At 40.2% G+C, this 26,862-nt stretch overlaps 1 protein-coding gene across 2 annotated transcripts in view; it reads right to left on the reverse strand.

Annotated features, from left to right (window-relative positions):
* Positions 1-26,021, reverse strand: part of syt14a (synaptotagmin XIVa) — a 40,976-nt gene extending 14,955 nt beyond the window's left edge. The window contains exons 1-4 of one of the 2 annotated variants that reach the window (XM_085767747.1): positions 25,933-26,021; positions 11,950-11,997; positions 3,604-3,756; positions 199-426 (exon numbers count right to left, since the gene is read on the reverse strand). In XM_085767747.1, coding sequence (XP_085623873.1) covers positions 199-426; positions 3,604-3,756; positions 11,950-11,997; positions 25,933-25,945 — 442 coding nt within the window. In that variant the 5' untranslated portion in view covers positions 25,946-26,021. The remainder of the gene's footprint in view (positions 1-198; positions 427-3,603; positions 3,757-11,949; positions 11,998-25,932) is intronic. The other variant, XM_085767748.1, reaches the window with a different exon arrangement.
* Between the last annotated feature and the right edge of the window lie 841 nt (positions 26,022-26,862).

The raw sequence follows: 26,862 nt of genomic DNA on the forward strand, positions 1-26,862 counted from the left end.
CTCACTGTAGTGATAAGAGAGGGAAATATCTGTTCTAATCTCACTGAAACTTTTGATTGTACAGTTGAGGGGGTCCTCTGCGGATGTTCTTGGAAAAAATAAACCCAAATTTCAAAGTGACTGTATGGAGCAATGACCTAAAAAATACAGATGAATACTAACAAGGGAAGTTTTTTTCTACTTCACTTTAGATCTTACCATCATCAGCAGAAGCTTCGCTGCTGTAGCCGTCATAATCTGCGGTCAGGGGGCTGTACTTCTGTCGGCTCTCCCAGCTGAACCCTCCTGCGTGTTTGACGTTCGCGGCTGCCTTGACTCCTCCTCGGAGGCCCTGGGAGCGGCTGACAGCTTCCTGATACTGACCCATCACTTCATCCTCACTGTCCGATGATGAGCCCTGCAGGTCGGCGTCAGAGTAGGCCTTGTCTGTTTGGGGGTGCAGAATGACAGCCTGGTTACTGTGGGACATGCTGAGATACAAAATGACTTCTTTAAAAAAAAGAAAAAGAAAAAAGAAGAGTGGTTTGTTGATTATAAAATCTAACTGACTGGCAGCGTCTAGTGGCCAAGATTGTGCATTGTTAGAATGACACTTATTTCTAATCAGTTATGATGAAATAATGAAGGTGGTATTGGACAAAACAAGGAAATGTAATTGAAGAAAGACATTTATTTACTAGATAGATAGATAGATAGACAGACAGACAGACAGATAGATATCTATAGATAGATAGATAGATAGATACTGTAGATAGATAGATAGATAGATAGATAGATAGATAGATAGATAGATAGATAGATAGATAGATAGATAGATAGATAGATAGATAGATAGATAGATAGATAGATAGATAGATACTTTATTAATCCCAGTAAGGAAATTCAGGTGTCTCTGGCTCATCCAGACAATTACAAAACACACAAACAAACACAGACCAGCACACACAATAACGGGACAATAAAAATAACACAAATGAATACTGTTCTGCTGTACAAAATAAAAAATAAAAAAGATCAATCCTGTGCATACGAGCGTAGATTTTTGGCATCTGTTGATTGAACCTCCTGAGCAGAGAGCTACCAAACATTCAGTCAAAGCTTTGGGTGCTACACTCAAAAAGCGTTAAAATAAAAAAAGGAAGATCTACACACTGAAACAGCCTTTTTCTATTTTCACTATCTAGATCTTAACCGGTGTTTTGTATGTGTTGAATTCACTGAGAAAATTACAGGATGTCATGAGTCGTTTCCATTTATGGCTCTGGGTGTCGTCACACTGTGATGTAATTCATTCTCAAAGGTGTCTGCTGTTTTATTTTTAATCCTTTTCTTATCAAGGGTTGTACGGTGCAAATAAATATGAGTCCTGACATGCATTAAAAGAGGAGATGGATAATGATCTGATCTGAATGACAGAGTTTTCTCTGGGAGCGTCACCTTGTATAGTATGGATATTTGAACTGTTGAATTTGTAATGGATTTCACTGCATCTACTCTGCCCAAAGCTCATCTTTGATATTTTACCGAGAAAATCCTGCTGTTGTTTACTGACAAGATTTTTAAAAAACACATTTTACAGGGCAGTTTTTATCATCAAGCATATAAATAATGCTGCATTGGATATAATATAACAACAAACTATGTTTGTATGATCACAACCCAACAAAAAAGACATTCAAAGAGAATATTTAAAAGTTAAGTTAAGGGGCATTATCTGAATTTCACAAACGTTAAAGTTCTGAGCTACAGATACTTGAGGGTTTCTGGCAACGATCATGTTGCCATGGCGCTCTATCCATCATCAGACATATTATGCAACATAGTGCCTTGTTACGAAACACAAAAATATTTATGGAAACAGGCTATATGAAAAAAACAACATCCATACAGAAAAATCTGACAGACATATATCTTAAATATGTGAGCCATATAATTGAAAATGACGATTGATAAATGAGACTATAGCTACTGTATATGCAGTTGTGGTCTTAATTTGCCCTGCACTACTGAACAGTGTTTCTGTTTTTCTCATATATATTTAAAAGGGAAAAAGACAAAACAGAAAGGAAAACAAAATGAAAAAAAAAAAGAAATCAAAACAAACAAAAACAACACGCTACTCAGTCTGTATATTCTTGAATAATTTTGTCACTGTGTGAAATTGATCCCTCTTTTTAAATGTGTTTTTGAATATCTTGAATATGTTTTTGAATTGATTAAATATTTAATATGATTTGAATGTGAATGTTTGTCAATGTACTGTGTGTCAGTGAAACATTACTTCAATAGGTGTTGCCTTTACACTGACCAGCCACTGACACCAGCTGTAGTGTTATGTTTCATCCAGTAGAGGGCAGCAAAGCTTTAAAATGTTTCCCTTACAGCCTGAATAATCTATTACTAACAGTGTTTGTAATGAGGAGTTTTAGTGTCAGATCATAAAGCATAGAAGAATTACAGGTTAAGTATCATCAATAAAACTGACTAGAAAAATGACACGTCTAAACACGTACAGGACGGGTTCATTAGACTCTGTTATGATTAAATACATAAACACAACTAGACACAATGAGATTCATTTGTGAAATATAAAATACATTTTCACATGTTGCCATTGAAACAGTCATGAACAGAGAAGAGCTTGATACAAAAACTGATTATGGAGCTATGTTACACTTTGTTTTTAACCAAGTGTTTACCAGGTGGCTTCAGGGTAGAGCTGGCTCCCTGTGGGGGCTCCCCTGGGCCACCAACCTTTTAAACTTCTGAAGCCCCATGGACACATGACGAGTAAACAGCCGTACATCTGTCAGCAACAGTAATCCCCTCGTGGGTTGAGAAAGGCCACTGCCAGTGGAAAATGTCTCCATGCAGAGGTCAGACCTCATGCTGTAGCCGGAGGCTCGGGTTCATCACTTTACAGGAACTTTACAAGTGACTCCAATCTGAATCTGATTCGGTGGCCAGATGAAACCTCTAGAAGCCCCCATGATACAACCCTGAATAGCTACAAGCATAAGTGTAGTTTGATTTATCACATTATATATGATCAGTGGTAATTTTTAATTTACCCTCTGGAATTCACTCCCAAAACCCATCCACCTCCCAACATTCAAGACTATGTTAAAAACACACCTTTTTAAATCAGCTTTTAATATATAATTTCTGTGTGTGTTTTATTGTTTTCTGTCTTATACTGTCTTTGCTGCTCTTAACTGAATCTATATGTCTTGTGTTCTTAACTGAATTCATTGTATGTAAAGTGTCTTTGAGCTTCTGGAAAAGCGCTTATAAATAAAATGTATTATTATTATTATTATTATATCTCAGTGTTACTGAGTTTGCAAGATCGCAAATATGACCTCTTTACCCTGACCCAGTAATAACACTAGACCTGAGTGCAAACGGTTAACAATTTCTCACAACAGTGCAGGGTTGCTGAGTACTTGTAGCACCCACGGAGAGCAATCTAAAAATATATAATGCCATTTGCATGGTTCCTAAAATGTCTTTGGAGGAGAGAGAAAACAGGATTTGTGCAACATCAACAGTACTGCTGTTGGTTTATAAGAAGAACTGGTATGTGTATAAATGCAGTCTTACCCTGCGCCTCTGTGTTTTTCCTGAAGTCATCAAGGCACTGAAGGTTCCCTGGGTTCTCTAGTGCCAACTTGTTGTTGAGGTACCAGAAGAGGAAGGTCATGAGGATGATGAAGAGGCCGATGGCTGTCAGAAACCCCAGCACCTCTGGAGAGACTGAAACACAGACATTAAAGTTAAAGTTGCTGTTGTTTGGTCGTTTTTAAATGAGACAAATAACTCGACACACTTTGCTGCTCAGATTTAAAGCAGAAGTAAGCGATATTTTTGTGTTAATATAAGTCTTAAATAGTTATATCTTCCGACAGCAATCACTTACATAGAGTGTTTGGACCGAAACACGGGTCTGTCAGTCACTCTGCTCTGCTCTGAGCCCAGGAGAAAACTTTCCTTGTATCCTACAAGTTTTATCCAATGAGGAGAGAGAACAGCATGAAGGGCTGTGTGTGCAGCCAAGGGATGCGCCTGAATGTGGTGACGTAGGGACGAGGACTGTTATGGTGCGTTCAAGGCAACTCGTAACTCGTGTTTTTCCGACCTGTGAAGTCATACCAGTTCAATCTGGTGCGAGTTCACGGGTCAGAAATTACGAGTGGCCGTTATAGTGACTTTCACAGGTAAAACAGGTCGGAAAAACACGAGTGGGTTGCCTGGAACGCTACAAAGTCGTAAGTTGTGACTTGAAGCTGTAATTTACGGTTTCAAAAGCCTGCCTGGAACGCAGCATTACCCAAAACGACCGGATCGCTTACTTCTGCTTTAAAACACATTGCTAATAAAGACCATAGTTTCCTGTTTTTACCGTTTCTCCCTGTCCCGTTTACTAAGGCTCATTTTTTTGCTTTTTAAACATAATTTATAATATTTGCCAGTGGAGCGGCTCTACTTTTTATTTTAAGTGAATTGGTGTTTTACTAACATTAAACATAATGGATTATGTTCAGGGCTGTATGAGGTACTACTACTTTCATTGTAAAATTAATGTTTGTAATGCAATACAAAGAGTCATTATCCAGGATGAGAGAGAGGACAGAAAGAGGTTGTATCGCTGTAGCGACAAAACCTGTTGGTTGCCATAGCAACAGGTTCAGGTGCAGCATCGCTCCAGACTCCAGACACACAGGCCAGTCAGAGCTCATTAAATGCAACACTGACTGTCACACATCAGCAGATTCGGTTTATTTTGGAAATAAATATTTGACGCAAACAGACTTTGTTAAACCAGAAAGGAAACGGCTGATGAAAACTATCGGAGGGAGATTCTGACAGATCAGATCCAGCTCAGCTCCGTGACCTTCCACCTCCTATACGACCTTCAAACAGCTCCATGCAGACGCTGTGTGATCATCAGGTGTGGTCTCAGGGGAGACACCGAACCATCAGAGTGTTATGTTTGTCTTTTGTTCTTCTCTCTGATAGCAGATCAACCGTGTTACATCAAAGTGATAGAATGAGCTTAAAGCTGCTGTCACCTCATCATTTTTCATAAATAAAAAATAACATTTTAATAGAACATTTTCACTTTACAGATCTGCTCAAAAAAAAATCTGACATTTTACACAGGAAAAGTAATATGTTTTAATTAGGGGCATAAAATTGCATTAATCACTTGCCAGCAGTGTGTCTCCAGAGTATGAGTGGGTCGCTGACAATTCACAAACAGCTGCACATTAATGAATGGAAACATTTCATCAAAACCTAAATGTCACTATGAGGGCCATTTCTGCTTTACTCCCTGGATAATGACAACAGGCTGAAGTTAGTTGTGTAGATACACTGCTCTGTATTCTCTACACATGAGACTTACTATATGTGTGAGTGGAGCATCGTTGCAAATGTAAAAGATGTGATACACTCTCATGCTATCAGTGGTAATTTCTGATTTACACATAATACAGTGTTGTATTATATTGTCAGTAATTAATTTTCATTTAAGGAAACTCTTCTATTCATCTTGTTTGGCTGAACCACAACAGTGGGAATAACATTAAACTCACAAATGTATATGTGTAAGCATAGAGACACACCATTTTAACGGCTGAGGGTTTAAAGAGGGAAGTGCACCCATGCCTGCCAGATACTACAAGGCCCATATGTGAAACGGCAGTAATGAGGCCTGTGGGTGCAACACACATGATGATTGCAGGATTACACAAAACACAATGCGGCTCGTTAAACAAGCAAATCTGGTTGCACATAGTGTAAAATAAAATGGTAGATACATTTTCTTGTTCCCCTGGTAGACACAAACTGACATGCAAAGCAAACACACAAAGAGGCTGAGACAGAAAACGTGAATTTCAGTGTATGTGCATCAACACAGCAAAGTGACGTTTATATGTAAAATCAGAGTACAACTTCGTATGGATGAACTAGTATAGTCCAATCTCCTATAGAATCAAGTGATAAAATGGGAATGTCCACCATGTTCCTATTAAAACCCTTAAGGTACTGTAATATAGATAAAAAGCTAGGTTTTCTACATGAGCAGTGAAGACGTCTGAGACACTTTGATATCAGAGAGATAGCTGAAGGCTGACATCAGCAAGAAGACAGAGGTGATGAAAGAGACAAAACGAAAACGGGAGAGTCGTACAACTAAACCAATTTTCAGCACGTTTTGAATGAACTCATTGCTCACTCTTAAAATTACTGCTGAGCTCATCCAGCGTGATGAATGAAACTCTATACCACATGAAAATCAGTAAATGTAAAGTTCATTTTGTGCAATTAAACTAAATGGCTGCCTTTGTACTGATGGAATATAATGAGTTCATTTGGCAAGAAAGCGTACTTCAGATGACGTCTTATTTTCTGATCAATGACAATGATGATGATGATGATGATGATGATGATCATTAGTAATGTTATTGTTAATGTTCTGTTATTTGTAATGTCGATACGAAGCCTGAAACTATTAACTGCACTGGGCAATTAGTGTCACTGTGAACAACTTCACTGCCAGCACTTTTGCATTTCAGTCAAATGTTGTTTGTGCACACGGGGAACAGAGAGCTTCAAATCTAAGTCTGATGAAAGGTAAGAGTAGACAGGTGTTCCTCCTGTGCTTGTGTGTGTGTTGTGTTTTTGCTGTGTTGGGCTTTGTGTTCAGCCATGGTCCTGTTGGGTGGAGCTGCAGGCCATCAGGGAAGTAGAGGCAGCTGGCCACTAGATTACATAAGACCTCCTCATCTCTGCACCACATCTGCTCCTGTTGGAGTTTGCCTTTTTTTGTGTTGAACTCATTTCACACTTCTTTGGTTAGTCTAGTTCTGGGTGCATCAGACATTTTCATCTGTACTGTTTGCCATTTTTGTTATCATTTTTAAATTAACATGAATTACTAGTAAATAAAATTCCACTGTTCCTTCCCATAATATGCTATGTGCAAACATCTACTTACTTAAAGTGATACGGCAACTTTTTTTTTTTTCGTGTCTTGCCTCACTCCCGAGTCCATGACAAGCAGATAGACACCATCCTTTCCACTGTGCGTGCAGTAACAAGGGAGATAGAGCCGTATCGCCCGTAATTAGCTTAGCTCAAATGCTGGAAGTGCATAGGTAGTGTTAGCCTGTGTTAGCTGATTTCATTTTAGCTCTAAACTCTGTAAATATATCACTTTATCAACATTTCAAACATTTTTAGGTGAGAAAGTAGCCGTTTAGATCAGCAGTGTGTCGTTAATTTGTCTAAATACCAGCTGTTTACAATGTTGTTTGGACGAATTCAGCACTACTCAAGCTAGCTGTTGTGACCAACGCACTTCTGGTTACTTTCACAAAATAAAACACCCGTTGCCCTTTACATACAGAAAACCATGACGATAGAATTTGTGCTTTTACTTTGAAATAGGAAGCTAACCTACCCTCGATGTAGCTAGCTTGAACCAAAATAAACCGTCTTTGCTTGAACCCTCCGTTTTGACCGATCTCGTCCCGTTAGTGGCATTTGACCGCTCAAGATGCCTTAGCAGAGAGTTTTGTCAGCTCTGAGACGAAGATCGGCCCGCCGGTTTCCGTTTAGAGATGCTGAAGAGTTTCTCTGATGACTTTAGGTGGAGGCAGGCTAACACTAGCTATGCACTTCCAGCGTTTGAGCTAAGCTAATTACGGGCGATACGGCTCTATCTCCCTTGTTACTGCACGCACAGTCGAAAGGATGGTGTCTATCTGCTTGTCATGGACCTGGGAGTGAGGCAAGACACGAAAAAAAAATGTTGGCGTATCCCTTTAAAACGTATTCAACGCATATATCTATTGTGTTATAAGAACGAGGAACAGTGCAGCTTGTTTTAACAATGAGACTGTTACATATTCACAGCCAGACTCACTCTTTCACACTTTAAGTACTAGAGAAGAGTGTTGCATAACCTATTGTTAATATTATATCCACTTCATCTTTGCCTTGACTTCTTATCTAACAGAGATAAAAATAAATAACTAAATTGAAAAAAAAAAAGTGTTATTGTTCTGTCAGTAATTGCATGCTCTTCTGTGTTCAATTTGCCTGTAATGAGCCTGGATTGTTGTTCAGTAGCTCACCATGTTTGGTCACATGGTGAGGTGGGAGCAGGAGGCGTTATCTCATGGGAATGCCTGTCTGCTCACACTGTATCAGCTTCACACTGTTGACTGAATTATTCACAGCACAGATGGAGCGGGATCCTGCTCTGTATAATTCCCAAACTGGCTCAAATAGGGAAAAGAAGATTGAATCACATAGACCCCATAGACATTTACCCTCTTTACTTTGAACTCCCTAACCGAAGAAGAGATTATATTGTTTTATTCTCAAGGCAAACTATGTATTCAGGCTTCGCTTCTCTCTTTTAATCCCTTCACCACATTCAAACACTGTTTCCCTCCAGATATCAGGGCTGCTGTGTGGGTTTAGGATGGTGTGGGATGTCTATCAGCATTTCTCATTTTCCTGTTTGACTAACTGCACCAAATTCAAACATGTTCCACTACTGGGCATCAGGGCACCTCAGTGGCGCACCTGTTGGCAGGCGTACCATTAGGGTTCAGTCTTTACCACAGTGTTTGAATGCAGCCCGTGGCTCTTTGCTGATGTCAACCCCTGTCTCTCTCTCTCACCTCAACTGTCCTGTCTCTCACTGCTTCTATAATAAAAGGCATAAAAAGCCCTAATATAATAACTTAAACACATTAGTTCCCTCACACATTATCTAATGTGTGGGGGAACGAAGGATGACTCACAGGACGATTAAACAATAAAAGACTTTGTTACACAAGGACCACAAAGAACAGGAAGCAACTTCATAATAATCAAAAAAGTGACGCTCAGTTAGTGTTTTGACTGGATCTGAGGATTCAATGGGACCTATGCAACATGTAAAGGCAGCATGAACTCCCACACCCTCAGGCTTTACATTCTTCATCCGTGATTATGGTAATTAAGAGATAGATATGGATGTAAATGTATAAAATAAATCTAAGACAATATCTGTGGTCTTTATCTGGTTTAGGTGTTCTGGTGGACCAGGAGCTCAGAATCAGCTTTATGCAAGGGCAGACATTTAATTGTATTGGAATGAAGTAATCCACTAAAAGAAAACTTGCCGTTATTAAATACATTTAGCATTCAAAATAGAGATAAAGTCCATTCAAGTGGCAGTGGAATTCAGGAGATATTAATTGGAAGGTTTTATTATAAGGATGTTTACTTATTTAAGTCTCATTTAACAGCCTGACTTGCTGGACAGGGAGAGCCACTGCCTTGATTCAGCTGTTTGGATTTCTGATGCTGCTAAGATGTAGGACACACTGGAAGAACTACATGTCCCAGAATGCCTTGGGTCACTTAGAGATCACCTATGAGGAACATGAGGATGTTGCTGGGGAAAATGACATCTGGGCTGCTCAGCTGACCCTGTTGCCATGGCAACCAAACTCAGGTATGTGTTAAGTAGATAGGTGGACGGCTGCTGATAACACTAGATTTATAAAGTTGTAATATTAAGTCTGTGACAGGTGAAACAATAATCATGTAAATGCTGTTTGATGTAAATATCCTCTGCATTTTATTTTGTTCCTGACATTCATTGTCTCACGTCTCTGTTGTCTGTCTGTTGCTTTTCGTCCACATGGAGACAGTTGCCGTGTTGAATGTCAAAAAGCACAAAATCATCTGAAAACCACAAAGACACCCACACACTCCACACACAGCGCATAAGCACTCTCAGCAGCCCTTCCATACACACTCCCACACATGTTCAGACAATGCTCCAAAGCACAATACTTAGTCTATTACACACACGCACACACACCTCTGAAATCAGTCTTCAGCAATCGCAAAAAAATAAAAAGGACAACCCAAATTATTAAAAACACACACACTTATACAACCAGAGCATTCAGCTGGCTCATGCACTATGATAAGGACCCTCTCAATCCACTTGAGCGTTTTGTTTTTGGTTTAAAAGTCTCATTTTCATCCAGAATGCCAAGGCAGAGAGGTACTGGATACAGAGTATGCATCATCATAATTATTCAAAGCCATCCTAATTTGTTAAAAGCTTGTTTTTTGTTACTCTTAACAGTTGCAGGGCCATCACAACCTGCGATCTGCACTCGCATCAAAAACATGTTAATGTTGCAGATTACTTCTTTAAAAGGACACAAACGATGGTTCATCCTTCAAATCTTCTCACGTCACTTACTCATTGGCTTTACAGTAAATCCACAAAATAATGCAACAAGAGTTTACACTATTTTTGTTGTTATTCCTTCTAATTTATCCATTAGAACATGCAAAGTCATTACTTTGCATGCAAGGTCATTAGAAAATGGTGTCTCTAAAGAAACTTGGGAATAAATCGGGGCATAAAGTATATATGGAATGAAAAATATGATGTAGGCTGCTTTGTACAGTGTTTTCAACACATTGCGTTATTGTTGCTGGGAAACAAAACATCAGGCAAAGTCTAGTTTTGGGGATCTAACAAAAGTTCAATAACAACTGAAATAGGCCTATAGACCAGACCAGCTTTATGTGTGAACACTTGGCTTTTGTTTAAGTAGGATTTTGGATGTTTTGTTTATACCTAGCTGTATCAAGTAAATGACCCACTGTCCATAGTTACCAAGTAAGTTATTAGTAAGTGTACCTTGCCAAATGTTACGTTGTAGAGATGTAAAATGTTGTCTTCTGTATGATTCTACAGTAGCTCCAATGACCAAAATAAGTAATTCATTTATGAACTTAATTAACCCTCTTGTTGTCCTTCTGGGTCAAATTGACCCAATCTGTTCCCTTCCTCCATCCTTCCTTCCTTCCACAATCCTTTTTCCTTTCCTTCTTTCCTTCCTTCCCTTTGTCCTCATTTCTTCTTCCTTCCTCTTTTGATCCAGTTGACCTGATGTCCTGATCTGTTCCCTCCTTCCATCTTTCTTTCCATCCTTTTCCCCTTCCTCTTTCCTCCCATCTTTCCCTTTGTCCTTCCTTCTTTCCCTTTGTCCTTCTTTCCTTCCCTTCGTCTTCCCTTCCTCTTTCCTCCCATCTTTCCCTTTGTCCTTCCTTCTTTCCCTTCATCCTTCCTTCCTTCTTTCCCTTCCCTTCGCCCTTCCTTCCTTCTTTCTTTTCTTCCTTCCTTCCCTTCGTCCTTCCTTCTTTCTTTTCTTCCTTCCTTCCCTCTGTCCTTCTTTCTTTCTTTCCTTCCTTCCTTCCCTTCGTCCCCCCTTCCTCTTTCCTCCCATCTTTCCCTTTGTCCTTCCTTCTGTCCTTCCTTCTTTCCCTTCATCCTTCCTTCCTTCTTTCTTTCCTTCCTTCCTTCTTTCTCTTCGTCCTTCTTTCTTTTCTTCCTTCCTTCCCTCTGTCCTTCTTTCTTTCTTTCTTTCTTTCTTTTCTTCCTTCCCTTCATCGTTCCTTCCTTGACCCAGGAGGACAACAGGAGGGTTAAGCACATCATTTTCCCTTGGGATCAAAATATCACTAAGTCTAAGTCAAAATGTTTGTTCCTCAGTAAAGACAAGAGAACAAATGTTTATATTGAAACATGTCATTTTCATTAGAAATCCCATATGCAGTTGAACTTGTGAGAATGTGTCTGAAACATGCGTGACGTCCATTTAAACATCTGTAAAGTTCTAGCTCTGTAAAAACAATGAACAGAAGCAGCGAGTGCATGATCCGACAGAAGGAGCGGAGCAGCACAGCACGGCAACAGTGACGGCAGCACGACGGTGGAGCAGGAGAACAAGGACAAGGGGTTTGACCAGTGACACGGTAACGGTGATAAATGCTGATGAGGAGGGTGGATAGGAGCGGTGTGTGCAGTGCATGTGGGGGTCAAAGCCGACCTCTCAGAGCTCTGATCTGCCCTACCTTTTCTGACGCAGATCAGCTCATGTACTCCACAGTTACGCTCGCCACCTGGAAAGACAATGCAGTTTTCAATGAGCCACACTGTGATGGTGGGGAACAACAGACAAAACAATGTTTGTACATTGAGACACGTTTCCAAAGAAGGAGGAGTCACACAGACAGAGGACACTGACAGAGACTGGATGATGACAGTCTGATGTGGGTGTGCAAGCTGCTCTGTTCCTGTCTCCCTTCTTGCAGTGCAAACATTTAATACTTATTGAAATTGCCTGTAGAAGGGTAATGGAGTTTAATTACGTTTTCTTCTCTAAGGCTCCAGCAAGGCACTAATGGACAGTAAGTAAAAAGCAGTAGGTATTTATCTGCTCTAACTGCCCACATAATGTTCCCAAGTGTTTTAACAGCAGCTGATGACAAGTGTCAGCTTGATGTGTGTGATTATGTGGACGCTGCATGATGGAGGGCTGGAAACTCAAAGCCACAAATACTGTGATGAGCAGTTACAGTATGTTGTAAAACACATAAACATACAGTACATGTTTATGTTTTTAAGGTCCAATACTTTATACTTTATTTTAAGTTTTGATATCCACAAGAAGATATATTAGTATTCAAGTACCAGTTACAATCTCAATTTAGTTTTACATCTCTTCTCTAAGGCCCCTCCCTGGAGCTCTAGCAACAACAAGCCAATTAGCCAATCAGAAGACAAAAGGCTGTGAGCCCCTTCTTCTGATTGGCTAGCGATATTCTCAGTGATCAAATTAAATATAAAGCAGATTTCCACTAAACAGTCAAAAGAAACCATACTCCGCAAGGTGGTGGATGCAAGTGGGTGGGGCATGGCTGAGTGTTGTTGTGACATCACAATGTTACAGAAGTCCTAATGAGGCATTTTAAGGCTCAAATTTCATATCCATAAATGCAAATTTCAGAATTCTTCACCATCATTTAAATTGTTTTTGATTGAAGTTGATTATTATTTTAAGTCTCTTAAGTTAATTACAAATAAGAAATGTTTGTATATCAATAATGAACATACATTCAGAAATGTTCAACGAATAACATGTCACAACAATTAGGCTATAATTACAATTGTCATGGGATACAAGGTCTGTCACCAAAATGTATTTCCTTTTATTGTTAATTTGATTGCTTTCTCTTTTGCTTAATTTTGTTATACTGTCATATACAATATAACTTTACTGTACTGTTACTGTTGTACGGAAATGTGAGCTTGAATGACTGAATTGTTTGTTATTGCTACAACTTTCAATAAAGTTGAGGAAAAAAAAGAAATTTTAAGGCTCAATTTCTGAATACAGGTCCTGTGCATGTCTCTGTGGACCGAACCTTTGATGCTTTTAGTATTAATACAGAATCTAGACCTGCTTTATAATAAGAAAAATCATCAATATAATATGAGAATTTGAATGTGTTGCCTGTGAATCCTGTTTAAGTATGTTAACGCCTCTAACCTGAATTTTAATTTTCTTTATAAAGTATATCCTCGCACTCCCGTAGAGAGAACCTCTTTCTCTGCAATAAAAAACAGACTAGCCATTAAAGGATTAGCTGTTTCCCTCTGCTTCAAGTGTTTGTGCAAAGTTAAACAAACAAGCTGTTGGTTGCTGCTTCATATTTAGTGGACACTGCATCTGAGTGGCACTGATACCCTCAAGAAGGTTTTCATATGTTAAACTACTTTTACCTCTCTGTTGGATAAATAACACACTCACTCGCCCACCAGTACTCAACCTTTCATTCATCAAGGTGTCCTCAAACTTTCATCCTTTCATCTCTGGTGCTCATTTATCTTCACATGATGTAGTCCTACATTGTGGGTTTGTAAATTGTCTTTGAAACATTATTAAAGCAGAAGTAAGCGATCCGGTCGTTTTCGCTAATGCTGCGTTCGAGGCAGGCTTTTGAAATCGTAAATTACAGCTTCAAGTCACAACTTACGACTTTGTAGCGTTCCAGGCAACCCACTCGTGTTTTTCCGACCTGTTTTACCTGTGAAAGTCACTATAACGGCCACTCGTAACTTCTGACCCGTGAACTCGTACCAGATCGAACTGATACAACTTCACAGGACGGAAAAACACGAGTCTACGAGTTTCCTTGAACGCACCATAACAGTCCTCGTCCCTACGTCGCCACATTCACGGCGTCCCTTGGCTGCACACACAGCCCTGCATGCCGTTCTCTCTCCTCATTGGATAAAAACTGTAGGATACGATAAATGTTTTCTCCTCGGCTCAGAGCAGAGCAGAGTGACTGACAGACCCGTGTTTCGGTCCAAACACTCTATGTAAGTGATTGCTGTCAGAAGATATAACTATTTAAGACTTATATTAACACAAATATATCACTTACTTCTGCTTTAACTCAATCAACTCAATCTAAAACCATCCCAAAATACAGCTATTTCATACCTTTTATTACAAAAAAATAAATGTGTATTATTGAAACAACATTTATTTTGGTCATTGACTCTCCCTCCAAACCAGAACATTTACTGAACACTGTATCAATGTGCAGTCAGCTGACATTTAGAAAACCCACGGAGGGAGAAAATTCTTGTGTCTTTGATTGTGCATCTTTGTGTCACAGTTTGTTGGTTTTGCTTATCTCTGTTAGAAGATAAAGACTTGATGTTTCACAGCATCCTCAGACGGCATTTGAATGCAGCTCACTGGGTTTGCTGAAACTCAGATGGGTACAGGGATGCTGGTGTGTGATCTGACTCCGGAAAGCGTTTTTTTTTTTTTTCAAAGCCGGCACAGATCAGTGATCTTCACACATGAGCAAATTCTGAATGTGAATGTTGTGTTTTATAATCTTGGTGCAATTCTTGGCAATCCTGACACGCTCTTGTATCACTGTTTGATTTGATGATTACATAAAAGAGCAAAAATACAAGAATAGACACATGGGTATGTTTTTGGAGAGATCTCAAAATGCTTTAAAACAGTCCTGAATATTCAGAGACTCATGAGCAGAACTGCAGCCTAATTACCAAATTAACTCCAGATCTTCTGGACTAAGAGGAAAATGTTATGTTTGATGAATATTTGATGATTGTCTGCTGATTTGAAGATACACAACATTGTAGTTGTGTTCAGTGAAAGACTAGAAGTGGAGGAATGAATCTCTTATGGGTTTATCTTTACTTCAAAGGGACAACGAGAAGTTTGTATTTGGTTATAAAAAAGTCTCATATTAATGTGGATGAATCTACGTTACCCACACTTGTTAATGGCTCCATTTTCGATAAATATATCGTTTTGTCTTTATAGTTATTTTGATATTATATATAATTTCGCTGTTTATGGTCGGAACTACGACGGTATCTGATCGTCTTCCAACCTCCGACTTTCATTCTTGATTTGAAAACATTCTTGGCAAATGTTTTCGCTTTCGTCCGTCTTGCACCGGTCCAAGAATTTCACCGTGCACGCTGAGGCTCATGGGAAAAGTAAGGTGAAAACACTTTGCTTTCCAAAACTCCTTGTCCCTTTAAGTGTGCTTCTTGAAAGAACATTCTCAAAGTAAAACCTTTGAAGTGAGACATTTAAGGTCTGAATTGGGCTTTCTGTGAGTGGCCACTCTACCAGCAGGTAAGTGCTATGTCCTCTCAGCTGAAGGAGGAAAAAGCTTCGGCTGTGTTTATTGTAAAGGTCAATTTACTTAGCATAGAGTCCGTTATAGAGCTCATTATGTCCCAAAACAGCATGACAGTGGGGTTTGAACCTGCGCTTCCAGGAACTTGCCTTTCAATGCAAGAAAGCAGAATATCATTCTGTACTGACAAAACACTAGTGTCTCAATACCATGACTGTGAACTCCAAGTCAGTGACAGTTAAAGTCAATGGTTACCAAACAATGTCAACTTATGGTTCCACTTGAAAATCTAAAATATGTCTGACCCAACAATGGTAAGGATGCCAAATAATGCAATGCCCCCCCCCCCCCTCAATGTTAACAATCAAAAATTCAGGACTGAAGTGAAGGACGGCCAAGCAGATTTTTTTTTTCTTTGTCAATTCTCCATATGTCTCTTAACTTCCTTTCCTTTTCAGTCTTCCTGTAAGTAGCCAGCTATCTGTTTTGATACTCCTGTTGTTAGCTTGTGATTGGTTTTACTATAGTGATAGACCTCTATTTATTTTTTTCAAAACTGTAATGTTACTAAAAAACAATTTTGTTTTAATAATACTTTTTTTTAAATAAAATTGTACTGTTTTGTAAACGATTTATTCACAGCCCAACATTGGGCCAAAGGTTGGGAACCATTGGTCTCTAGAGAACCAGAATCTGTAGAAGATTAAAAAAAAAAAAGAATCTGAAGGAATTTTTACTTTCCACAGGAACCTACAGTTATTATCTTTCTCTTAAATATATTTTCTCTGTTATTGTTCTGCTTTTGTCACATATTTTTTGCTGTTATTTGCTTCAAGTCCTACCTTGATTCCTGCTGCTATTGATCTTTTGTCTTGTTGTTTTTGTTTAGCTCATGTATGTTGTCTGCTTGTCTCCTGTTTTGTATTATTGACAGGGGTGGAACCTTGTACAAGTCTGTCTAGGACTTCGCTCCCTCCTTGCGCAGCGTTATACACATTTTTGTGCAAAATAAATCAACCTGAACCTGAAGTAACTGTTCTGGATATGACTTTACTATATGAGGATTTCACATGTGTGCACCAAAGTGGTGGACTGACTGACTGACTGACTGACTGACTGACTGACCATGACATCCATAGTGAACAGTAAACAGTCTCAGGTAAGAATGAGTTTGGCTGTAGAAACCACCAGCATCAACAGTTTTCAGTGGGGGGGGGGGGGGGACATCTCTACCAGCGTGTCCTCACTGAGGTCCTCTGTCACTCTGCATTTTATCAAACAGCGTGTCAGCTCTGTGGCCTGGAACCACTGTCTGGCAGCTGCAGGGGTGATAGTGTCCACCAGCTTCATACAGAGGACCTTAACACAGAGCTGACGGTGGCTTTGCTTCATCAGACAGGCTCCCAGACCCACTGTAATTCAGGGCTATTACTCACACTTGTGAGGCCTCTCGGTCTCTGAGCTCTGCCGCAGCCTCTGGGATCTGTCTACAGGTTGAGCTTTCAAATAGCTCAGGCTGCCTTCAACCATGACACTTGTAAGATTTGTTCATTTCTGAACTGAAGCTGTAAAAGGCCAACAGCAATGAAACAAATGGTGGAACTGCGGTGTGAAGGTCACGGTCTTACAGGCGTACGCCTTTTGCCTCGTGCTTCTATATTGGCATATTGACGTATGTAAAGGAATCGGTCAGTCTAAAACAAGAGGTTTTGCTTTTCTTTGTACTCAATGGGATATTTTTGTGCATAGACAAAAACTTGTGTTCAGTTTCTATATATTTTAACATATTTAAAGAAATCTGAAAACAATGATCATCAGATAAAACAATTCTGCCATCATTTGCCATAAGAGCCACAGCAAGTCTCATTTGGTTCACACAGGCTCAGAGGAAGACGATATCAAACACAAACCTCAGTCAGACCTGAAGCAGCGCCTGTCTGTGTATCTAATGTAAACACAGCCACCGCAGGAAGTTGTGCTTCCACTACATGACAACGCCGTCGGAAAATCGTTCTTGCCAAACCAGGAGCTGAGAGGCAAGTTGTTGCTGTTGTCCAGCAGATCGATACAGCAGCTGCGTGTGGGAGGAAGCTCCTTCACTCCTCTTTCACTCACCACACACTGCACTTGTCAAAAATAACATTTTCTCGCATGTGCTCTTGAATAACGTTCATGGCTGGAAGCTCATCTTAAACTACACGCTCCAAAAAACTACAATCTTAGAAATTCCTCAAGCCAATGCTCAAATTTTCTTTCCACGTACTCTAGTGTTGCTGTAGGATACAGAAAGAGTGTCATGTGGTGTCATGGGATCTGCCACTAAATCAAATTCAAAGCCAGCATTATTTTCATTCCCTTATGCCATGTTCTAAATGACCTAACTATATCAAAACATATCATTAGACAATAAAATAATCAAATTAATGCATTAATGAGAAAATACTTGTGAGCTGACACACTTGTCATGAACACAAGGGAAAAACTAATGTGAACACACTGCCAAATTATACTCATTAATAGATTCTTGTAGGCAGTAAGTTTCTTCAAAATGCGCTTTATCTTTGCATGGACAAATCAATATCTAATTAAAATGAGTCATTTTCAATTTTTCTTGTCAAAGTTGATGCACAAGGAAAGATTTACCACTGTAATATAATATATAGGCTATCCCTTAACTCAACATTTTCTACATGACATTAATCTGCAACAATCTGATTAATCGAGCAGCAAATCTGCAGATATGATCTGATTTTAGTTGCAGCCTTAATTGTTCATGACTTTATGAAGTTGTAGCACAATTAGTCTTCAAACAAGCCAACATCCTGATGTCAAATAAATTGGTCTTGCTGACAAATGAGCTGCTTTAAAGCTTCTGATGCAAAGATCAAGCCTGAAGAAATCTGCCTCATATTACTGCCCAACAAGACCACAAATAAATTCCTGACTCACTGTGATGAAATAATTGGACAGGCAGGGCTTCCTTATATCAAGTTGTCTTTTCAGTTCCTGACAACACTGGTAAGCTAGTGATAAAGTGCTCTTCCTGTCGACCTGCGATTATTTTCCAGAAACACAGTGAAAATGCAGTACAGGCTCTTAAAACCATGCTGGTACATGGGAACGGACACACGAGTCTGACAGAAATCAATCTGAAGCCTAAGCTGGTGATCAATATGTGCAGTTGCAGTTCTTGTTTCCAACCCTCTGCTTCACCAGAAGGCGGGTCTCACTCCTGCAAACTAAATCAAGGTGAAGTCTGTGCCCTCGCTGTCTCTCCATATCCAGACGTCTGGGGCCAAGCAAGCAACATTTTTAGGGTTTGTCCCAGTTTCCTTTACGGAATCTCCTCTACCTGCCCCATCTAATCAGGCTGCTGAGGCCAAGACGTCTGGGCTCAGGGCGGAGGGATGGAGGGATGGACTCAGGCTGTGACACAGAAAGTTGAGCTGAGGAAATTGACCTGACAGAGATATTTGGTTGTTTGAGGTCAGTGTGAATGTGCTGTGACAGGGAAACAAACTTGTGGTGTTGACCCCATTAGGTTTCTAACTCGTGCTACATGAGCAGGGATTTGAAAGTTGGGAAATTCACCTGTGCCTATTCTTGCTGTGTTAGATAAGAGGATCGATACTGAGTACTCTTAAGATGATACTACCACAACCACAGCTGGTGAGTTTTAGCCCAGTACAAAGACTGGACACAGGAGGAGACAGTTAGCTGCTGCTGCTGCAGCTAATTAGCTTAGCTCCACACAAAAACAGTTGCCGGTCAATGAACTCTCTCTAATTATCTGGACTCTATCTGGCCTGTCTAGCCTCTACCTGGTCTTTTTACTAAACTTAAAAGGATAGTTCACCCAAAATTCAAATTGCACTCATTATCTACTCACCCTCATGTCGACTAAGGGCTGGGAGAAGTTTCAGAGTCCTCCGTGCCTTCTCTGAGTTACAGGGGGTCTTGGCGTAGCAGTGCATGTCCATATAACGGTTGCAAATGGATACCAACTGTCTTCGTAACAAAAAGACACACCAAAAAACATCCAAATACCTCCATGCTGCTCGTATGTAATGTCTGTCTTGTATTGAAGCCCTGAAATGCGAAATTGTCCTGAAAAAAATTAAATACTGTAAGTTGCGCATATCTCACGAGATTTGGACGGACCAGGAAGAGGAGCTTCCGTTACAAACAAGCTTGAAATATAGACTTATTTAATGTTTTTCGGGACAATTTCGCATTTCGGGGCTTTAATACAAGACGGACATTACATACGAGCAGCATGGAGGTGTTTGGATGTTTTTTGGTGTGTCTTTTTGTTACGAAGACAGTTGGTATCCATTTGCAACCGTTATATGGACATGCACTGCTACGCCGAGACCCCCTGTAACTCAGAGAAGCCACGGAGGACTCTGAAACTTCTCCCAGCCCTTAGTCCACATGAGGGTGAGTACATAATGAGTGAAATTTCAATTTTCAGTGAACTATTCCTTTAACCAACTACTTTTTCCATTGCCTAAACCCAACCAATGGGACAATTCCACTTCTCACTCAAAGTCACAACTCAACTTCTCACTCAAAAATAGGCAAAAATCTGCGCATCACATAGCCTATTCAGGTTCATAAAGGTCTCCCTTTTGCTCTGTGCTAAAACAAGGGCGTCATCACTTGTGTCATAGTCAGATATGTTTATGTCAACAATCCGAGCAGTAAACTCCGTGAAACAGCTGATGGAAACGCGCACAGCCGTCTAGGCGGCAGCGCGCAGTGATACGAAAGGAGACTTTTTCGTGGACAACGGTTTTGTGATGCAAATGTATCACTCTTTTGAACGCATATTGTTTTGAGAAGCAAAGCGCTTTATTTTCGTGACCCCAGCCAACTAGCCGGACTACATTTAGTCAGCACCAAAACCAGGCCAGAACTCCGCTCACGTGACGCGGTCCGGGGAAAGTCACCGTCACAGCACGTAACTGCTGATGGGGATGCCATATAGATTCATGTCAAAACAGAACTATCCCTTTAATATAAACTATTGATAAGCTTTAACATTAATAAATGAATGCAGGAAGTAATTATTGTGACTTGAGTGGACTTGGTGAACTTCAGCCAAAACATCAGTGATCCTCCTAATCCTCATCAGTAATATAAAGACACATAATCAGTTTGTGTTGTTGTATTTATTGGGTTAGACTTCATATCCTCTCAGCAACAGCAGTAATTGATTTACAGGACCGACTGCTTGTCAGCAGCCCTTTGCATGAAAATCACTCAGCCTCATTACTGAAACCGGCAGAGGGAGGGTTTGTGCTGCAGCAGGTTGCTCATGAAACAACATGTTTGTGTTTTCATAAAGAAAGCCATGAGGAGAGCGACTTCAGAATAAGCTCCAGCTAAACCAATTAGCTGGTGGAGCTAGGATACAGCATGTCAGAGATTAGCCAGCTCACCTGACTGTTCGGTTGTAAGTTCATAAAGCAGCAAACTACATCTGTAAAACACACCTGGGTTTCCTTCTGAGGAACCAGAGGAGTGTGTGAAGTGAAGTCATGGATAACCACTGCTCCATATTACCAGAGCTATCCATAGCCCAGGGCAATGGAAGCACACTTTCAAAGTAGTGCAGTTGATACTTTATTTTTAGAACCGACAAAGCCGCATGCCCATTTTAGAGACTGAATATTCATTTTATAAACACAGAATCAGACAATCATCAAGATTTCTATACAAGCACATCTGTCATTTCTAAATCACTGTGGCTTTCCACTGTGATAAACATCAACATCACAATAAATGTTGGATTAATTGACTGAAGCATGAGATTATCTGAGTTAGGACTGGCCCTCTGTCTCTTCCATTTCATCTCCCAGCCTCCCTGGCCATGTGTCAACTGGAGACTTGATCAATAAGTAAACTCCAGCAAAATCCTCCAAGTGACAAATCTCTTGCCTCGTCTCAACAAGACAGCAAGCCCTGAGACAGAAGAAATCTAATACACAGCGAAAACATTGTGGATGATGAGTCAGTGCTTTGGGTGTGCAATCCATCTTTGCCCATGGGTTAATAGCACAGCGTGTTTGTATTACTGTATCCAGAGTGAAGCCACATGCTGTAAGAACTACACGTTCATCAGTCTCTCCACAGATCAAACCTCCGAGGTCCTGAGCCAAAATCTGGTAATAAGATGTCCACCGAGGAACTTTAGGAAAACAGATGAAGAGATGTCAAAAAACATTGTGAAAGAAGAAGAGGTCGGTGTCCACAATTCAACAGGACGGCATGTCCACAAGTCATGTAATCCTGTTCTTTGCTCATTTAAGGCTCAGTGGGTAGTTTGGTGGCATACAGGTAATCTCAAAACATCTGTGTGCTGCTGGAAACGAGTGATGAGGGTGAAAAAGTAAACTCACAAAACCAAAACAATGACGCTGAAAGACACTTGTAGAGGCAGATTTGGCACAAAACAAAGATAATATGTGGATACGCAGCCACTGATCCATTGCTCATATATACCCCTACACTAATTGTTGCAGGTTTTAAATGACAAACTGCAGAGCCAGGTGATGGTTATTACTGCCCCACCACATGCTGAAGCCAGTTTCAAACATTGCTGCTAGAGTGGCCTTAATCATGAGCATCATAAATAATCAAGACCTTCACTGGAAAGACTGGCAGCCACTTTGCTTGCTCTGGTTATAAGTAATCCACGTAAGCAAGCTTGTTGGAAATGGACGTGACAAACAGCAAACAGTTTTATTTTGAAAGCAATCCATTTGCTCTATTCCAGCTAAACTCTCTCACAGCTTGCATTAGCACAAATGGTTGGAAGACGTATCGGCCATTACCACCTCATATCCTGTTTCTTGCTCTCAAAAACAACCAGAGGCAGCTAGGAGAAGGAGGGGAGGACAAGGGTTCATGGAAAACATGGTCTTCACATTTCAAGAAAGTACTGTTTGTTTTTCTATCAGACCTAGTGGCATCTGTGATTTACCCATCAGGCTGTTTTTTTTGTTTTCTAAATTGGATTTCACAAAAGTGGTTGAAAAAGGCACAAGAAAATAAATGACCTGGCACGGATTTCAATGAGATTTGGAAGGTAACTGTCAACAGCGTGCAGAGCTTCCCTGCATGTTGCTGTTATTTTAACACATAATATTTCCACAGCTCAACATCCCCCGGGCCTAGTGCTGACTCTGGATCCGGAGGACTCGACAAGGCCTCATGCACCACACATATTATTGAGCGGGCTGCTTTTCGGTCTGCAGGCCAGAAAACGGGGCACAACTAGGAAATGTGAAGTCAATCTGTCTCCAGCTTGTGACAGGAGCTGACGGCTGAGCAGTGAAGCCTGAAGAGGTAGCTAATATTTATACAATTACATCAAAACCACCTCTAAAAGTTTGATTAGTCTTCACCCTTATTTCTATTGCAGTTAGTTGATTAAGAAAATGTTGGCAGAGGCTTAGTTAGGGATCTCTTCACAGACTGCATGCTGGGTATCCAATTAACAAGCTTAAGGAGCTCTGATATATTTGGTATTGAAAGCAGCAGACTGTGGTAATGGCAGTTTACAGATGATGAGATGAAGCACATTCTAAGTCACAGGAAAAATTAACTTACATGAAAACAAAAGAAAAAACAGACTTACAGAACTGAGTGTCAGTGAATCTATTCACAAAGTCGCTACATCTGCTGCTTTGCTTTGGGTCATGAAAGAAAAAGACCCAAATGACTTTATTCTTGTTTGAACCTAATAGTTGTTACACACCTTGGCCCTTTTTGACACACTGTATTTAAAACTCTTATCTCCCATCTGGAGCTGAAACAATTAACTATTTTGATAATCAATTAACAGTTTCTGTCATTTTTCAAGCAGAAATGTGAAATACTGTATGTTGAGCTCTTGCTTGAGAATTTGCTGTTTTTCTTTGTCATATTTCATTGTAAATTGTAAAACTTTTCTGTTTGGACTATTAGTCTGACAAAAACTATTTGAACTTTTCAACCTCAGCTCTACGAAGTTGTGATAGCAATTTACTGTTTCTTAACATTTTACTTTTGAAAGCAAATTAAATTATTAGAAATGAGAAAGCATTTAAATCAGTTCAAGTTTGCGGAGATGGAGTTGTGCTGTTCTTTCATGTGTGTGTGAACTTTAAATGAGCCACCAAATGAGTCCAGTACTCTAACAGCACCTTCTAAATTCACGCAGCCACTAAAACATCCCAACAGCAGCTTAATTAACTCTTGTCATAAATGTCAGGCAGAACTTGTTCCTGATTTTTGTGACACCTCCTGATGCTCATCCAACCTAACCTCACAAGTACAGACAGAAACACCAGCCTGAGCCTCCCACTGGTGTTGACAGCCCGGCCTCTGGATGCTGCAGGTGTCTGCACATCACACAGCTGCTGTAGAAATCACAGCCGAGCCAACTAAGCTGCAGTGAAATATCGCTGACAAGGGGGCTGCTATAATCATGGCCTTTCAGGAAATGGCACTTTGCTGACTAATGTAGCGGGAAGTTGAGGTCAGTGGGCGGGGTGGGATGGGCATCGAACTCAGGCGAGGTGTGGCTGTGTGAAAAACTAGAGGAGACAGAGGAAAGATGAACAAACTCGGGCGTAAAAAGTTGTCGCTTTTTGATTTTTGATTATAAAAACTGAAACCTGTTTTTTTTTTTGTTTTTTTTAGGTTGGTGGGGGGGTTAGGATCATTTTGTTTCAAGAAAAGTTCATCCAATCTTAACTCTCACAACACTACAGACATGGACATGCTCTACAGGTGGGACTGGAGCTCACTTGTCCAGGTCTTTCTTCATACATTTGATATGAAGCATATTTTTTAATCCTGCATTGTGTGATGTGATTAGTAAAGCCCAGAGCCGCCCTTGTGCTTGGATGATCTATCTGCCAAGTGTACAGACAGACCAGGAGGGTTCACGTCACTGTGCTGGTCTCTAGAGGTGAGCCCTCTCGTCCTCTCTTCCTCCTGCCCTACATATATTTCCTCCTTTCTCCAAAGACGAGTGACGACTTTAAACTTTCGCAGGATTGAGGCGTCCTACTGGCCTGTGGTGGTTACGACACGAACTATAGTGTTCCCAGCTGGATAACTTAAGTGTACTTTATGTTATTCTCAATCCTCCTCTCTCTTCACTCACTTCTTGTCACCTCTTTACCGCCCACATAAATAAATTATAAAACCTGTCACAGGCTACATTAATCCCACACTTAAGAAAAAATGAAAACCTTCAATGTAACATAATGTGGTTGCACAACACAACAGAACAACTGTGGTACTGATGATGGTCCTAAACATATAAAAATAATGTCTGAATAACAGTGGAATAAAATTACTTTATATTATACCGTTGATATTATGGTAATAATCAATCTGTGTGTTTTACAGTTTAGTTTCAATGCATTGCTCATAAAACCAATGTTAAATACTGATATTAAGAATAATTCTCCCTGAAGAAACAGATGATATTGCCATCTGTGTTCAGAGAACATTTGAAACCATGTGGCTGTATGTATGTGTGTGTGATATTCACCCTTCATTTAAATCCACTACTGCTATAATATTCCCTATAAGTGGGTGTTATTTCACTGGCGCAGGGCTTTTCAGTCCGACTGAAAAGGGAAAAGGCCACCACTCTGTATTATTAAAACAGGTCATTTATCATTAAGCTATAATGTCCTCTTTCCAGTGACATTTGAGGCAACGTAGTCCACTGCTGCAAGCATTATGATGTTCAAACTGATCAACTGAGCACCAAAGCTGCTTACAACCTGTTAGTTACATAAGCAGAAAAAGGTGAGGAGTGAGTGTCCACCTCCGGACACAGTGCAGCCTTGAGGAAAATAAGAAAGATGAAGAGAAAACTGCTGTGAAAACTTGGCACCGTAAGACACTCTGCACCCACTGACTGAAGCCCGCTCTGTCTGGGGCTTTACTCTGTTTAATCGAAGTTGTAAAGTACCAACGTGTAGCGAGGCTACAGCCGACACATGGACACAACACAACGAGCAGAGCAAACACACGGTCCCCACTCCCCAGCCTGTCTCGGTTTAAATAAATGACATTCACAGTGTAAATAGCGGAGCTGTCCGTTCAGCACCACTGTTACAAACACACAGCAGACGCTGCTCTCTACTCTCACACAGCCAAGGAAAACCACCGCTTTAAAGACATGGGGGGAGAGAAAAAAAACAACTTTGGCTTATACCAGACAAAGAAAGCGCCTTCCTCCTGAAACAATGTTCACTTTCTCTCGCTGACAATCCACCGCTGACATGTATTATTTCCAGCACAAGTTAATTACAAGCACGGGAGAGACGTTATTGGCCTACTTACCATCAATCGCCATGATGTTCTGTTTTGGCTTCAACCAATGCGGGCGGTGAAGAAGGGGGAGCGGCCCACTGCAAGGGTGAGGGAGGGGGGAGGCGCGGGGTGGTACGGTCCGTCCGCGAGAGAGCGAGAGAGAGACCGCGCGGGGAAAGCGGACTGGCTGAAATATTAAGTTATGTAGCTTTACGCTGTTAATAAATCATTTAACCTACAGCCAAGAGGAAACATGTTACATTAGGCTGAACTGAACACAAGAGCTCAACAGAACGTGCCACATATAAATGAACACAAACCAACAAACTTGTAATAGGCTAAGGTTATAGTAGCCTATCGCAAACTATTCTGAGTGATGCTGAGCAACACAAAAGCTAATAGGTCAGGAAAGATACAATATCAACATAATACAGTTAAGTAGCAACCCAAAAAGTTCAATGTAGCTTTTATGAAGAGCTTCACTAGGCTACATCCTGAATCTAAGCCAGCTTTATTTCCTGTTTTACGTTATTGGGCAAACTTTACTTGATAATTGGTGTAAAAGCACATGATGATAGCTACTTTTAGATAAATGCTTATTCACTTGTTTATTTTTTTTTAGCTAACCCTAAGTGAAATGAAGCAAAAAATATTACTAGAATAACATGCTGTCAAAACTCAATTATGTTATGTAAATTATCTTATATGACCCTATTAAAGTTTCCACTTTGTCAACACAAAAATTAAGTGTTAAATAAGTGCTAAGCTGTGTTGGATAGTCTCCATGTGGCTAAACAAACAGTTAATTTAGCCCACACCATTTCAAGCAATGTAGTATTTTGTCTTTGAAGCCTAGCTACTGTTTGTGAGTTTTGAAAGTGAGAAAAAATAAAACAACAAACTTAAGGTAATTTCATCCAAAACAATTCAATTTTAATTTATTTAAAAGGGACAATGTAC

Source organism: Trachurus japonicus, chromosome 22 (genome assembly GCF_045865225.1).
Source record: "Trachurus japonicus isolate A0001 chromosome 22, Traja_1.0".
Classification (NCBI taxonomy): Eukaryota; Metazoa; Chordata; class Actinopteri; order Carangiformes; family Carangidae; genus Trachurus; species Trachurus japonicus.